The 13710-nt window shown below is 50.3% G+C and overlaps 4 protein-coding genes across 4 annotated transcripts; all 4 read right to left on the bottom strand.

The window, feature by feature from the left end:
* Nucleotides 1-219: 219 nt before the first annotated feature.
* Nucleotides 220-3019, bottom strand: N7509_012539 (uncharacterized protein; the record flags this gene model as incomplete). Its single annotated transcript, XM_056637176.1, has 3 exons — nt 220-660; nt 687-2180; nt 2246-3019. 3 exons carry the CDS (start codon nt 3017-3019, stop codon nt 220-222), a joined length of 2709 nt encoding a protein of 902 aa, XP_056483206.1.
* Nucleotides 3020-3965: 946 nt separating this feature from the next.
* N7509_012538 (uncharacterized protein) lies at nt 3966-6110 on the bottom strand (the record flags this gene model as incomplete). The annotated part of the gene is made up of 2 exons (XM_056637175.1): nt 3966-5659; nt 5732-6110. The coding sequence occupies 2 exons, from the start codon at nt 6108-6110 to the stop codon at nt 3966-3968; spliced, it is 2073 nt and encodes a 690-aa protein (XP_056483205.1).
* A 634-nt stretch (nt 6111-6744) lies between these two features.
* N7509_012537 (uncharacterized protein) lies at nt 6745-7659 on the bottom strand (the record flags this gene model as incomplete). Its single annotated transcript, XM_056637174.1, has 4 exons — nt 6745-7119; nt 7196-7336; nt 7408-7436; nt 7503-7659. The coding sequence occupies 4 exons, from the start codon at nt 7657-7659 to the stop codon at nt 6745-6747; spliced, it is 702 nt and encodes a 233-aa protein (XP_056483204.1).
* Nucleotides 7660-8354: 695 nt separating this feature from the next.
* On the bottom strand, nt 8355-9029 carry N7509_012536 (uncharacterized protein; the record flags this gene model as incomplete). Its single annotated transcript, XM_056637173.1, has 4 exons — nt 8355-8420; nt 8463-8855; nt 8906-8971; nt 9021-9029. 4 exons carry the CDS (start codon nt 9027-9029, stop codon nt 8355-8357), a joined length of 534 nt encoding a protein of 177 aa, XP_056483203.1.
* Nucleotides 9030-13710: the final 4681 nt, after the last annotated feature.

The following is a 13710-nucleotide window of genomic DNA, read 5'->3' as shown; positions in this document are numbered from 1 at the left end:
TGGAGGTATAGATATAGGTATGGATGTAAATACGAAGAGAATTAGATATCCCACGGCTCAACCATGGCACCTCAGGTTGTCAATGAAAAAGTACATCTCAAAAGGAATGAAAAAGAAAAAGTGGGTATCATAGTAGAAGAAGGAAAGAAGGGAAGGAAGAAAAGGGAAAGAAAAGAAGCAGACAATATCCAAAAATATACACGAATGGGCCGGGCCATCTCAAGTATCAAGCTCACCATCCAAAACCCTCCTCGCCGCATCCAGCCGTCTCCGAAGAATCTTCGCAGACTTAAGATCCGGCTCCGGAGAAGTCGTAATAGCCTGAAGATCCATACAGACATTCCCCAAACTAGAAAATAATTGCTCCAGCATCTGTGTATCATCATCATTGATACCACCACCACCCGACTGAGTCGGAGTCGCAGAGCCAGGGTGCGGGCTCGAAGCCGACGCCGCACGAACAGTAGATACAAGCGAAGAGACGAGAGAAGTGGGCGTAGCAGAGCCGGCTGTCGCTGATGATGATCGGCCATTTGCGTCGTGGAATTGGGTCTCGACGGGGGTGGTATCGCCGTCGCTCTCTCCGCTTCGTGGACCGCGGGGGGGTTTCGGATCGATCTGTTTCGGGGACGGGTTCGTCGACGTGGCGATGGCGTAGTTCTGTCATTTTTGTTAGAATAATTTACATTTATTAGATGGGGTGAAATCAAGTACATACCATGATTAAATCGACGATCCCAGTACATAACACTATTGACCTCATCCTCTTCCTCGGGAATATCCCCCTCGGTAGCAGTAGCAAAAGTTGCCACAGTAGAATCAGACATATTACTATTAGTACGAGAATGCTGGACCGGCCGATGAGTATGAGCCGGTCGTGTAGTCTCAGCAGATTCCCGAGAAGCACCACTCGCCCGACGAAGTTGGCGAGAATAGTTGCCCAGCGCACTATGCAAAATGAAATGTTCATAGTCGAATGCGTCCTCGCGCTCTTCGTGCGGTACGCCCTCCCCATTCTGCGGGTAGTCGAGTTGACTCTCCAGGTCTTCGTCGAGAGGTTCGCGGAGGATCTCATCTAGTGCTTCGCGGTCGATTTCGTCGTCGTAGTAGCCTTCTTCGGCGTCTTCGTACATGCTTTGGGCTGTGGATTGGTTTCTGCTGTCGTGGTAGGATGGTTGGTCTTGCCATGTAGAGCTGGCACGTTTAGACAGTGACTGCGATTGGGGCTGGGAGTGTGCCTGGGACTGTGACTGATGCGCATGACTCTCGTCAGTTTCTCGAGGGGCATCATTCTCCTTCAGATTCTGGCTGTGAGGACGAGACTCGTGCGCATTGGAGCCACGACTACTCGTACCATCTCGAATCTCGAGACCATTCTGGTACCAAGGATCCGCAGCGGTAAGCGGACTCGGCGTACGCAGACTTTGCAGACTGCGCCGGCGCAGATTATCCTCCTGGGTCCGGACCTTCAGAGAGGAGATCTTGATATGGAGGCCCTTCATCTGGTACTGAAGATCGCGAACCTGAAGTTGAGACTGTGCGCGGCTGGGCGGTCCATAAGAGCTATATACGGGACTGAAATCACCCCCATTCGTCGATCTGGATTCATCTTCGGCGGATATTCCCAGTCCCTGCGGTGACTCTTGGGAACTACCCTCGTGTGAAATTGAGACGGGTGACTGGCTGGCCACGGGCGAGTATCCTGATTGTCGTGATCTCGCCGACTGCGGAGACTGTGGTGAATTTTCGTACGAGGTTGATTGAGACTGGGAGAGTGCTTCGAGGTGTGGGGGTCGAATGGAAGATATAGACGCGCGATGCGTGAGATACGCTCTCGTCGGCGCATATTGGAATGACCGGTCATCATTGTGAAGACTCGAGCTGCTGGATCCCATTGCGCTGACCGAGCGAGATACTTTTTTGGTATCTGTTGACAGACTCGATTCTGGCGGGAAATTCGTCTCGCTGTGCACGCGCGAATGGCGATTCGTCGAGCCATCTTGTGGAGGGACGTATGATTGTCGGCGGAGCGTCGAGCTTCGCCGGTCCGTCTTGGAGATGGACCGATATAATCCTCCCGCTGGCATTCCCATTGGCGAGGTATTTCCTTGCGCCGAGGGTGAGGGTGAAGGTGTGGCGCGCACCGTTGAACGTGCACGGTTCAGGTTACCTTCCATTAGCTATTTGTGTACAAGTCAGCATTCCTGGAATCAATAGATATAGGTTTATTTTGAGTTCCACGTACCGTTAATCGTTTCTTTGCATTATCCAAAATCCTCTCGGCTTCGCTGCTCAAGATGGCCGATGAGAACTCGTCGCCAGGACCCTTGCCCTTTACGGCCGACGCGATGGTATTTTTGTCGGGAAGACCTTTAAGTTCATTCGATGCGCCCTGAACCAGATCTGGTTCCTGTTCCTGTTCCTGATCCTGGACCGGAACCTGGGCTTGATCTTGACTCTGACCTTGGCCTTGACTCGAAATTGACTCGTGCGACTTGGACACATCCCTCGCGCGCGTGCTCCCCGCACTAACCGTCGAACTGGAGCTACTCGCATTATCGTTTGTCTCATTCTCATTCGAGTCCGAGTCCGGCAAACCAGGCCAACTCGTCAGACCATGTTGTGGTGCACCTGCATATTGGCCCTGGAACTGTCCCTGGTACTGTCCCTGGTACTGTCCCTGGTACTGGCTCTGGTACTGGCCCTGCACTTCATCCTCCTGCTCATCAAATCCCACCGACCGCGCCGGCGACAACTCCTCCCCAATATCCGAGAGCCTGCGACTTGCGCTCGTGCTCAAATCCTCATGATTCCACGCGGAGCGCGAAAAATTCTTCTTCGGCCGACCACCGCTGCTGCTGCCCGAAGTGACGGCATGGGGGTCGGAAGCGGAGTTATAGCGGGCGTTCAGGTTGGACAGGTAGACGAGTTGGGAGGGTGGGGAGGGCGTTTGGGACTGTCGTTCGCTGCCGTCGTAAGGCAGGATCATATCCGGGTCGGTTAAGGTGAGAGAGGGCATGCGGACGGTTTGCCCTGGGGGTGGGGGAGCGGGAGGGGAGTGGGTGATTAAGAGAGGTCGTACAGAGGAGAGAAAAGCCAGAAATAGAGACAGAGACAGAACAGCTGGGCAGAAGAGAAAGGAGCCGTTGGAATCAAACGTCCCTGAAAAAGCTGCCCCTAATGGCGATGCGGTTTAGCGTGTGATCATTGCCCGATCGGTATGAAGCTGGGCCAATTGTTTTGATTCGGTTGGTTCTGGCGAATTAAATTGATCGGGATTGAATGGAAATGAATTGAGATGAATTGAGATGAGTGAAAAAGCAGTGGTCGTTGGTGTTGTGTTTGTGATGAGTCTATTGGCAGTCCAGGTATACCCACAACCTTATACAGTAGGGATATGGCCAGGACTAGTAGTAGTCTACAAGTACTCCGTACATAGACGTGATACAAGTACTAGGACTCTTCCGAGAAGCTCTTAGAGTTTTTTAGCTCGCCAGGTTAAATGACGGTCTGCCTGGCTCCACTTCGGTACTTGCAGGTGCTTACAGCAGAGACTTAGGGCATAGTACAGATCTATCTCCCTACGGAGCACGGGTGTGCAGGTGCAGGGTACACGGTCAGGCAGGAGGGGCAACTGGGCACCTGGGCAGTAACTAGCACTGCAGACTCGATCGCAAGGAGCAGGATCAAGCAAGGGCCCGGTGGAGGACTCAGGCTGAATGGTTGAATGGAACGAACCCCTGAGATCCGCGCAGTGTTGGACTCCACCTGGTGGAGTCCTCATCAGAGCCCAATTTCAGGACAATGCATTCATTGGGAGTGTACGGAGTACGGAGGACAATAGAGTAACGATGATTGAATGATGAATGACTATATGAATGCTTTTACCCTTTACATATTAACACCAGAAAGATACATGACCAGTAACAGTAACAGCCTCGGCTTCACCTTCACCTTCACCTTCTTCACAGCTTCTGCAACAACAGCTTCGCTCCACTGGCGGTAGGTCCCTTCCCATCCTTGCCCGACGCAGAGGCCTGCTCCAGCGCCTTCTTGTTCTTCTTCAGCGTCTTGAGCAGCTCGCTCTTCTTCTCAAAGTCATCCGACTCCGCCAGCGCAACAATCACAAATGTGTTTGACCCAGTCGCCCACTCCATCACCTCATCACAGATCTGCTCATACAGCAAATCGTGGAAGTTCAGCGCGGGCTCGACCTTCTCCACAGACTTGGTGGCCGGGTTGAACCGCCCACCCTGCACAAGCGACTTGAGCGTGCGACCCACCGACGCCGAGTCACGGGTCTCAGACTTGCTCTTCGCGGCCGCGGCCACGGCCTTCAGGGCCTCGGTCTTATCGCCCTCGGCTTGGAAGAGGACCTCCGAGATCAACTGGCAGCCGAAAGTGCTGTTGAGGAGGGCCTCGGCGCGAGCCGCAATGAATGCAAGGAGGGTGGGGGAGGCGGCCTTGGCCAGTTCCTGTTGACGCACGGCCGGTTCCTTCTTCGACGTCTCTTTACGCACCTCGCGCACCTCTTGCAGGATCTGTTGGTCGAGTTCGGGAAGGAGCCACTTTGTGCGGTCGCCGGCGAAGGGGTACAGCACGGGGATACGGGCAGTGAGGTCGTTCACTTGGAAGACGAGCTCGTCATTGCGGGCGTCCTCGGAATCGTTCTGGTTCAGCAGTTCGGAGAAAATAGACTTGCCGCTCAGCTTGGTGTCATCGATGACCTCGTAGGCGGCGAGCAGCACGATGTGGCCGTGCAGATCACCGGCCATCGTCTTAACGGTATCCCTGTAGAATCGGAGCAGCAACTTGCGGTCCTTGGCATTGGCGTAGGCAAAGGCCAGAGACATCAGACGGGAACCAGAGTGGGTGAAGGCCAGGTTCTTGACCAGATCGCCCTCCTCATCGCCCTTCAACAACTCAAGGAACTCGTTCGCCTCGCTACTGCCGGGCTTTGTGCTAAGGAAATATTGCAACATGGCATCGTGGAGCATCGTGAATCCAGTCGTCTTCTTCTGAACCAACCCGTTGATCAACTCGCGCAGGAAGTTCATGATGGGCGACCGTTTCTCGGGGTGAGCGGCCAGAATCTTAGGAAGGTCGGCGCCGAGATCCTCGTCATCTTGGAAAAGGACAAACTCGGGACCATACCACTCACGCAGGAGACGAGCCTTCTGCTCCTTGGTCGCAACACTGCGGTAGATATCATCGAGAATCCACGATCCCTCAGGGTGACGGATCAGACGCTTGACATTGCCGTAGAATTCGGGGATGATCAGATCGCGGGTCTCCGAATCACCGTGCACAATCAACTTTCCAACCAGGAACTTAGCGTAGCGGCTCTGCGCCAGCTCCTTGTAGCTACCCTTCAACTCCTGCGCAATCATCTTGCGCTGCTCGAGATTGCCGTACTTAAGGGCAGTCTGGACAACACGGACGGAGTCGTGCTTGAAGACAAAGTCCTTAACTCGGCCGGTGATGATGTCGAACAGTTCCTTGATGAGTTTCTTGCGCTGCTCGAGGGGGACGTGAGACTTGCGGCGCAGCTGCTCCCACAGCTTCTTTGAGCGGGCGATCGTGTCGGCGTTGGGTTTGGCGGCCTTGCGCTCCAGTTGGAGGGCTTTTTGCTTAGCGTGAGACTCGCGAGAGGCATTGCCTATAGGGAAAAGGTGGTTAGATTAGTTTTTGGAGAAAATAAGAATCAGTCAGTGGATGGGCGTCAACGTACTCTTCGCCGCCAATTCAGCCTCGGACTTCTTCTCGGACTTGGGCTTCTCCTCCTCCTTCTCCTCCTCCTCACTGTCAACATCCTCCGCATCATTCATCTCAACATCCTCAGCCGGAGACTCATCCAGCGCATCGAGGTCGTCACCATCATCCGAAACGTTGTCAATGTCGAAGTCATCCTCGTCCTCGGACTCGGACTCCTCAACCTTCTTCTTGGGAGCCTTCTTCTTGTCACTCTTGGAGGACTTCACATCCTTCTTGGAAGAGCTGGACTTCTTGACTCCGGCGGACTTGGACTTTTTCTCGGCGGAGCCCTTGGTCTTGCTCCGCTTTCCATTGCGGTCCTCTGCGGCATCGACGGAGCGTTTTACTCCAGCCATTGTGAATGTATGGTTCAGCGACTAGACCGGTGTCTTTTCACTGAAAATAAATGGGGTAGTGGTAGAGGTGCGAGCTGGTGATGCTCGTGCCGAACGATAATTTTTTTGGTTGCGGGCGGAGGAAGTTTTTTTGCCGTCCAAAGTTCGGGTTTGCACTGTTTGCACTGATAAGCAGCGGAGCGCAGCAGCCCCAACAAGAGGTGGACTCATAAAGGATCCAAGGTTATTATTTAGAATTGTAACAAAATTGCAATGGGTACCATCTACTCAAGTAACAATGGTCCAAATCCAATGCATCAGGTCATAAAATAAGTCGTGCAGATTAAAATGAAGATATACTAGTAGGACATCATGATCTATAACAAATGGACGATCCCTCGTGATTATGATCAATCCATGCACAATGAGCATAAGAGTCGAAAAATAATGAAACCAAAAAAAAATGTACACCACGAAAGAAATACAGCAAGGCCTTCTCCAGCCTTTCATCAAACAGCGATACACATCGCCAAAGGCAGCAGCAGCCCGCCACCACAACATATCACACAAAGAAGTGGATCAACCACTAGGTATAAACCAAACGCCAACCATCATAAGAGAGACATCAATGCAAAACTCGTGATCATTCAGCACTTCATTCAGCACTCTCAACCATCAACTTCGGCCCAGGACCACCCTTCATAGCCCCGAGTTCCGACCCAACCCCACTCTGCCCGCGCTTCCGGCCGGGCATGTGGAAACCAAAGGGCGTGGAAGATTTGGCAGAAGGAGAATGTTGGGAATTATTATCAGAATCGCCGAATCGGGAGAAAATGCCTTTCTTCTTGGGTTTCGCTTCCGTTTCGTCCGCTAGACCTACGTCTTCGAATTTCTCCTCTTCTGTTGGAGGGGGTTTGTCGAAGCTGGCCGAGCGCATGGAGCAGGAGTTTATGCGGGAGAAGCGGGAATCGAGGGATGTGCGTGATGGGGTTGCGTCTGGGTGGTGGATTGGGGAGCGGGCGGAGATATCCTGCGATGCGTTAGTGAGGGATGCCCTATTGAATGGGGTTTGGGTTTGGCGGGGAAGCGCGGAGGCGGGCACGTACAAATGAGCGGCGGTAGGAGTCGAATGATTCGCGGGATATGGAGAAGGGCTCGTTCTCGTCAACGAGATCTCGGTGATTATTGGCAGATCGCGAAGAGCCTGGGTATCGGTGCCAGAAGCTTTGTTTCTCTGGTGGCGAGGGCTGTGGAAGGCGTTGGTTAGTCGAGGGTCGATCAGACGCAAGTAATGTGGAGGGGTGAGTGGCAGTCTTACAGGAAGGTAGACGCCGCTATCGTTGACCACTGGAAGAAATTAGTATTCGGTCTCATAGTTCATTGTCTGACTGTCGAGTTCCACGGTGGACTCACCGCTTAATTGGTATTCATTGGGCTCGTCGTCGCAACTCCGGCGTATGGGGAGAGGGCCGGGACGTGGATGGGGTGAAAGGTGGTTCTCGTCGAATCCGTCGACGGGAGTCCCATTGGGTTGGGGCTTGCGACCGAGTAAATTGCGAAAGGGAGGCATGGTGATAGCGCGGTGGAGGAGGAGTGGGAAGTTGAAGTTGAAGTTGAAGGAATGGGGAGATCGGGAGATCACATTAATTGGAGAGATGGAAATGGAAATGGAAAATGGGGTTGCTCCACCTCGTCCCAGGACTACGTCACACATGGTTCAGGTCATTGTATGTTGTATGGTATTGTAACGCCCTATATCCATGGCTGGTCTTTGATCGCTGTTTGGTTATTGGCCTGGTTCCTGGGCCACCAAAGTTACTGTATATACCGGTATCTTTGGGGCTGTGTAGTCGTGAAGGGGACTGTGCGACAGTGCGAGATGGCCTTGCATGTACAAGGGCACAAGTGCACGAGTGTACGAGTACTAGTATACTCGAACTAAGAAATGTACCGGGCAATCAACCAATCAAATTACACTGCCACGTTGCCCTGCTGGAAGTGTACTGATATGCTGGACTGGGGCTTTTCCTTTGCAGGAGGCTTAACGTTTTAGTGGCTTATTGGGTTTGGGAATAGTAAAAATACCAGATATAGCCGAAGAGAGGCAAAAAGGGCTATATCTGAGGTTCGACGAACGAGGAACACTCAGGATAATTGTTGAAATCTGTTCATTTAATTGAAAATGTAAATGGTAGCAGTAACTTAAGAGCCCACGGAGGAGCCGCTGGCTTGCAGACCACCATGGGGTACTGCTGGACCCTCTTCTCACATCACATCCTCCTTCCGGCCCATGGCACTGAACCAGGTGCTCTCAAACGAATATGAGACACACTGGGCATGTTAGGTAACTTAAACCAGCCCCCATTCTCCAACCAGCTGATTGTTGAACAATTCCAGCATAATGTTGATCTCCTTCTCATGTTCGGCAAGTTCTAGGTATGCGCCAAAGTCGCCCTCCGTCAGCTCCTCATCTCCGACCTCGAGCCAGAAGAAACGAACATGGGTACCAGCGGCAACAGCCGCGCACAAGACTTTCTCCTCCTGTTCCTTGGTGGTCAGCTTCTTCATCTTCTTGGCGAACTTCTTGAGGATGCGGCCAATGCTCTCGGGGCTATCTTCATGCTCGCGGTTCTCGGAGATGAGGAAGAACATATTCTTCGGCTGCTGTCGCAGGTCCCGGGTGTCGGACTTGCAGGGTGCGAGGTACGCAATGGAGAGGTCGAGGGTTCCTTCGCAGGGCCAGTCCTGGAACAGGAGGCCGAATCCCTTTTCGTGGGGAAGTAGAGAGCGAGCAGGTTAAGCCAGAGAGTCTGGACTTTGCTTCTGTCCTCACGCTTGAGGAGGGCGTCGTACTGTGACTTGTACGCCTGCATGGAGAGGTACTGCGGAAAGTCAGTTTATGTACGTGACATTTTTGGGGCATCAACTAACGTGAGACATCCTGGTGGAAGTGCCTCGTGTGTCGAGGAGTAGATGAGGATGGAATGAAATGTTTGTTGAGGGTGGAAATGGAGAGTCGGAGATTTGGAGGATGGAAAGACGAGGAGATGGACGGAATCGAATGCAGATATGTAGGATGTAGATGTAGAGGTAGGGAGAGAAGCAGCGGATTGCATAGCTAGCTGAAAGCAGGGTTTTTAGTGAATATGGAAGGCACAGTTGAGTGAATGGCGACTGCCTAGGCAGGCGCGATGCATGCCTCATTTTACAAGCACTATACTACCAGTCGTATACCATATACTAGACAGCGCAGGTGTCGAATTTATAGGGCTATCGGTCTACCACATCCCCAGGGTTCCTCTACAATCACCTCGATAGCCCAGAGCGTTAGAAATACAATCTATTCACCTTCTCCAAGTGCCTCTAGATTGAGAACAAGGCAAATTTTGAATTAAATCAAGACCCCAGTCTAGAATATATGTGCTCATAAATCCTAGCCATCACATACTTATGCTTCCCTGTGAATGCTAGTCGTGATACTTCCAAGGTTGAGTCCCGGGTAGAGTAGAGTATGCAGCACTCATACTTTAAGGAGACCATATACAATACATGCTGACCAAGAAAATAACGAGATCAATATAGCCAAACTTGATTCATTTCTCGAAATTATACTTTGAGGGGTCCCCATAATGTGCTCGTACACCGATCCGTGGATTTATTCTTTGTGGCTCTGAAAGGGAAGAGGGCATCATAACGTTAAAATTCTTTTGCATGCAACTTTTTTCCACAGCAAAACATCTCCTTGTTTTTTCTCAAAAGAAATCTATGTTTCTATCAACACCCTCTTTTCATAGTTGATACCTGGGTGCAGAATAGCCATGAGCCGGGGAGGTACAACTTCCCAGTCTTCGCTAAAAACCATTCTCTATTTTCTTTTAACAAGGACTAATATTCCTAGAAAACCCCTTTACAGGCAGGCCTATTGAACTACCCCCATATGTGGCTTATCCAAGCAAAACGGCTAATCATGGGGACTCGATCCTCCCTTGCTATTCGAAACCTTGGTCACACGAGACTGACGGGTCTACAATTGATCGCGCAAGCATCTCACCTTCGACCGTAACTCGCAGTGTCACAGAAATTCCTCCCTCTAAAGCAAAAAATTGCCTTGGAACCTTCCGTGCCTGTATCTATTCTAGGGTATTTATTACTATCGCTGTTATTCTTGTACTGGTTTTCCTGTGCATCGGCGTCCCTCTTATTGTTTGCGTGAACAATTCAAATTGCTCAGATGACTTCGGACTGGGTTCTGATGATATAGTGTTTTGGCTCTTGCTCAAGGGCGAAAAAATGAGATGAGACCTCGCCGGGGCTTACTGAGGCTTGCTGGATTTACTGGGCTATCATTTTTTTGCGACGAGTATGGGAATTTGTTATATTAGGTTGTGGAGATCTACTCAAGTTGTTGTAAAATGGCTCTTGGCTTGATTATCTTGGGGAACTTATTGCATACTTAGCATCAGGAACCTTGAAGAGTGGATAACAGATAACCCCCCACCATGTGAGATAGCAATATATGGTATTTAACAAATTTGATTCAAGATACAAGACACTTAATTAATTTGGAGCTAGTTAATTAATCAGCTGTTTAGATCGGAACAGAAACGCTCTTGCCAGGTTCCAGCGCTAGCCCGAAACAAATCTAGACATGTGCCATGAATGTCCAGTAAAAGAGTGTGTATGACCAAGCAACTATCATTGCTGTCATACTTGGGCAATTTTGAGAAATTTTACTTTCAAGGGTCCACAGTGTCATGTACAAGCCAGACTTCTAGAGCAATATACTTTCTACATTAGGTGACGGAGCCGATCCATGGATGTCATCATTGTCGGCTCTACAAAGGGTAAAATTTCATTCGCATGTAACTTTTTTTTTATTCCTGTTTCTCCACGAAGATATTCCCTTGCCTTTCCTCGAATATTTTATCTGTTTCTATCTACACCCTTTTCTCTGATACTACGATACAAAGCAACCATGAGTCAAGAAGGTACAAATAGACTCCGGCTATCGCTACAAAGCAGTTTTTTCGTTGACAAGTAATATTTCTAGGCGACGCCTGGATTGAATTGCCCCCATATAAGGCCTTCTCAAGTGAAACAGCTGGTCATGGAGGTGCAATGCTCCCCTGCTACTCCAGACCCCCCCTCATATAAGTCTTCCGGGCTTGTAGATGATCACGCAAGTTCCATTCTCTCTTCGACGGAAAATCCTAATGTTACAGAAATTCCCCCTTCCGAGACAAGAGGTTGCTGGAAGAAATTCAGTAGTGGTGTCCACAAATCAGTTCATGGGACTGGAACTTTCCTGCAAGCAGCAGGAAGATTCATCTTGCGAGCATGGTTGGGATTCTGGAAATTTCTCGGGTCATGCTTCTGTGGAGTTATGGATTGCCTGGGAGCCATCTGTTCCTGTATCTGCTCCAAGCCATATCTTACTCTTCTCACTATTATTGTACTACTTTTCGTGGTGATTGGGGTCCCTATTATCGTTGTCAAAACTAAACATAATAGGCCCCCCCTCCGTCCCAGACGGTTGGGAAGCACATTATGACATGGGATTCAAGGCCTGGTATGTCTTAACTCCTCCCCGGCCAATCCTCCCAGAAAATGAAAAGCAAAAACCAACAAACCAGGAACTATGTCAATCCCGCCGCCGGAAAAGATCAATGGTACAACCCAAAAAAGAAAACACCCGCTGTGCCAGATGGTTGGGAAATACAATGGGACGTTAAAAACAAAGTCTGGTATGACTTAGCTTCCCCCCTGGCGCTCCGAGAGAGGTGAATGTGAAAGCTAACAAACCAGGTACTACAAAAACCTCGCTACCGGGAAAGAGCAATATGCGCACCCGGAATGGATACCCCCCCGCTGTGCCAGATGGCTGGGAAGCACTGTGGGACTTTGAAAACAAACTCTGGTATATCTCAGTTTTTCTCCCCTATCCTACGAAAAAAAAAGCAAAAGCAAAAGCTCACAAAACAAGGTACTACAAAAACCTTGCCACCGGGTACGTGCAATATGCGCACCCTGACTGGGTACCGCCCGCTGTTCCGGACGGTTGGAGAGCATTATGGGGCCCTGTAAAACGAAAATGGTGTGTCTCAACTTCTCCCACAATCGTCCCAGTAAAGTGAAATCAAAAACTAACAAGCCAGGTTCTACGAACACATCGCCAGCGGCCATACACAAAAGAACTACCCCGGCACGGGCTCTACTGAAGGCTCAAGTTTTTGGGATATTTTGTTCTCGGTCCTGACCTGGAAAAGAAAGCGAGACCTGGTCGAAAGAGGTGATCTACTAATCAGAAGAGCCCAACCTTTTGTCACAGTGCCACTGCCGATAAGTATTCCAGCGGTCAGTTCCGAGCTTCTGGAAGATCTGATCGCTACGTGGGATAGCGATACATCCTCGCACATCTCTGCAAGAAGCAATAGCCCTTTGGAATACCCATCGCCGAAGGATTGCAACACGGATAAAGACTGTGAATGGCCAAATTTCTGTTCTTGGGACCAAATGGCCCAGACAACATTGTGTATTTTGCCGGATACTATGTCTTCTACTAGTGTCACTAGTGGTATTAGTGCTAGGCCTTGCTCCAGTGAGGGAGAAAGATCACGGTGTTATTTTCGGGGGTAGTGCTGCGTACACTTGTGAGCTCGGAGATCGCGGGTGACCGAGGACCTCAGTGAACAATCGGGATTGTGAGAAGGGAAGGGGCCTTGAAAGGATTGTCGTCTGGAGCTGGTCATCCTGGCCACGCCACTCCAGGGCTCTGAGGTCAGGGCCTTCTGGATTCGCTACTAGTAGCTTATCATGTTTGTGCTACTGCTCTAGTACTAGTAGGAATATATTATGGTACTAGGTGGAGGAGGTGCGTTGTTATTAGCTGTTGGAATTACCTACCTAGGTAGGCACTCAGGTGCAATATCAAAAATCTTGGACAGGGGTTGGCAGAGACTACTAGTACCTAGGTAACCTCCCTTCAAGTAGTTGTGAGATAGCAATATATATCCAAACCATTTCATGATTCAAAGACACGCTACCAACCTTAGGTGATCAAGGATTGCTTAGTTAATCAATGCCTTAGAGTTAGCGATCGGGCTGAAAGAGCATTATCTAGCACCAGGTATCAGTACTAAGAAACCAAAGATCAAAACAGTTTACGATGAGTGTAAAAAGACGATGTTCCCAAATAGTGTTAAAATTCCAGAGGTCATGAGGGCCAAAAAAGAGGATAATGATAATCTGTCATGGATAACCTAGTGGAAGGCGCACCGCTAAGTCGGCAACCTAGCTGCGGCAGCAATGTCAGCAGGTCAAAGGTGCCTGGTACGAATCCTGGGGAAGTCTTTCTACTCGGGCGAGTAATCCCCGACGCTAGATGGCTTTAAGCTTGGAAATGACCCTTGAGGGAAGAAATTCTGCAGAGACATCTCCACCCTGGGATGGCGTCGCCAGAACACACCGTCCTGTTACCAGGACGCTGGCTGTTTGGTGTGACAACCACTTCATCTTCTTTTTTTTCCCCGGGGCAGGGTACCCTGGCACCCCCTTTATCTATTCTTATCTCGCCCACCTCCTTCCACGTGCCACGCCCTTTTTGTTGGCATCATTAAGCTTT

The sequence above is a fragment of the Penicillium cosmopolitanum genome, assembly GCF_028827165.1.
Source record: "Penicillium cosmopolitanum strain IBT 29677 chromosome Unknown utg000011l:1.0-3548175.0:1.0-3550911.0, whole genome shotgun sequence".
NCBI classification, from domain to species: domain Eukaryota; kingdom Fungi; phylum Ascomycota; class Eurotiomycetes; order Eurotiales; family Aspergillaceae; genus Penicillium; species Penicillium cosmopolitanum.
Note: the sequence above shows the minus strand (reverse complement) of the source record. Positions and strands in the feature narration are given on the sequence as shown.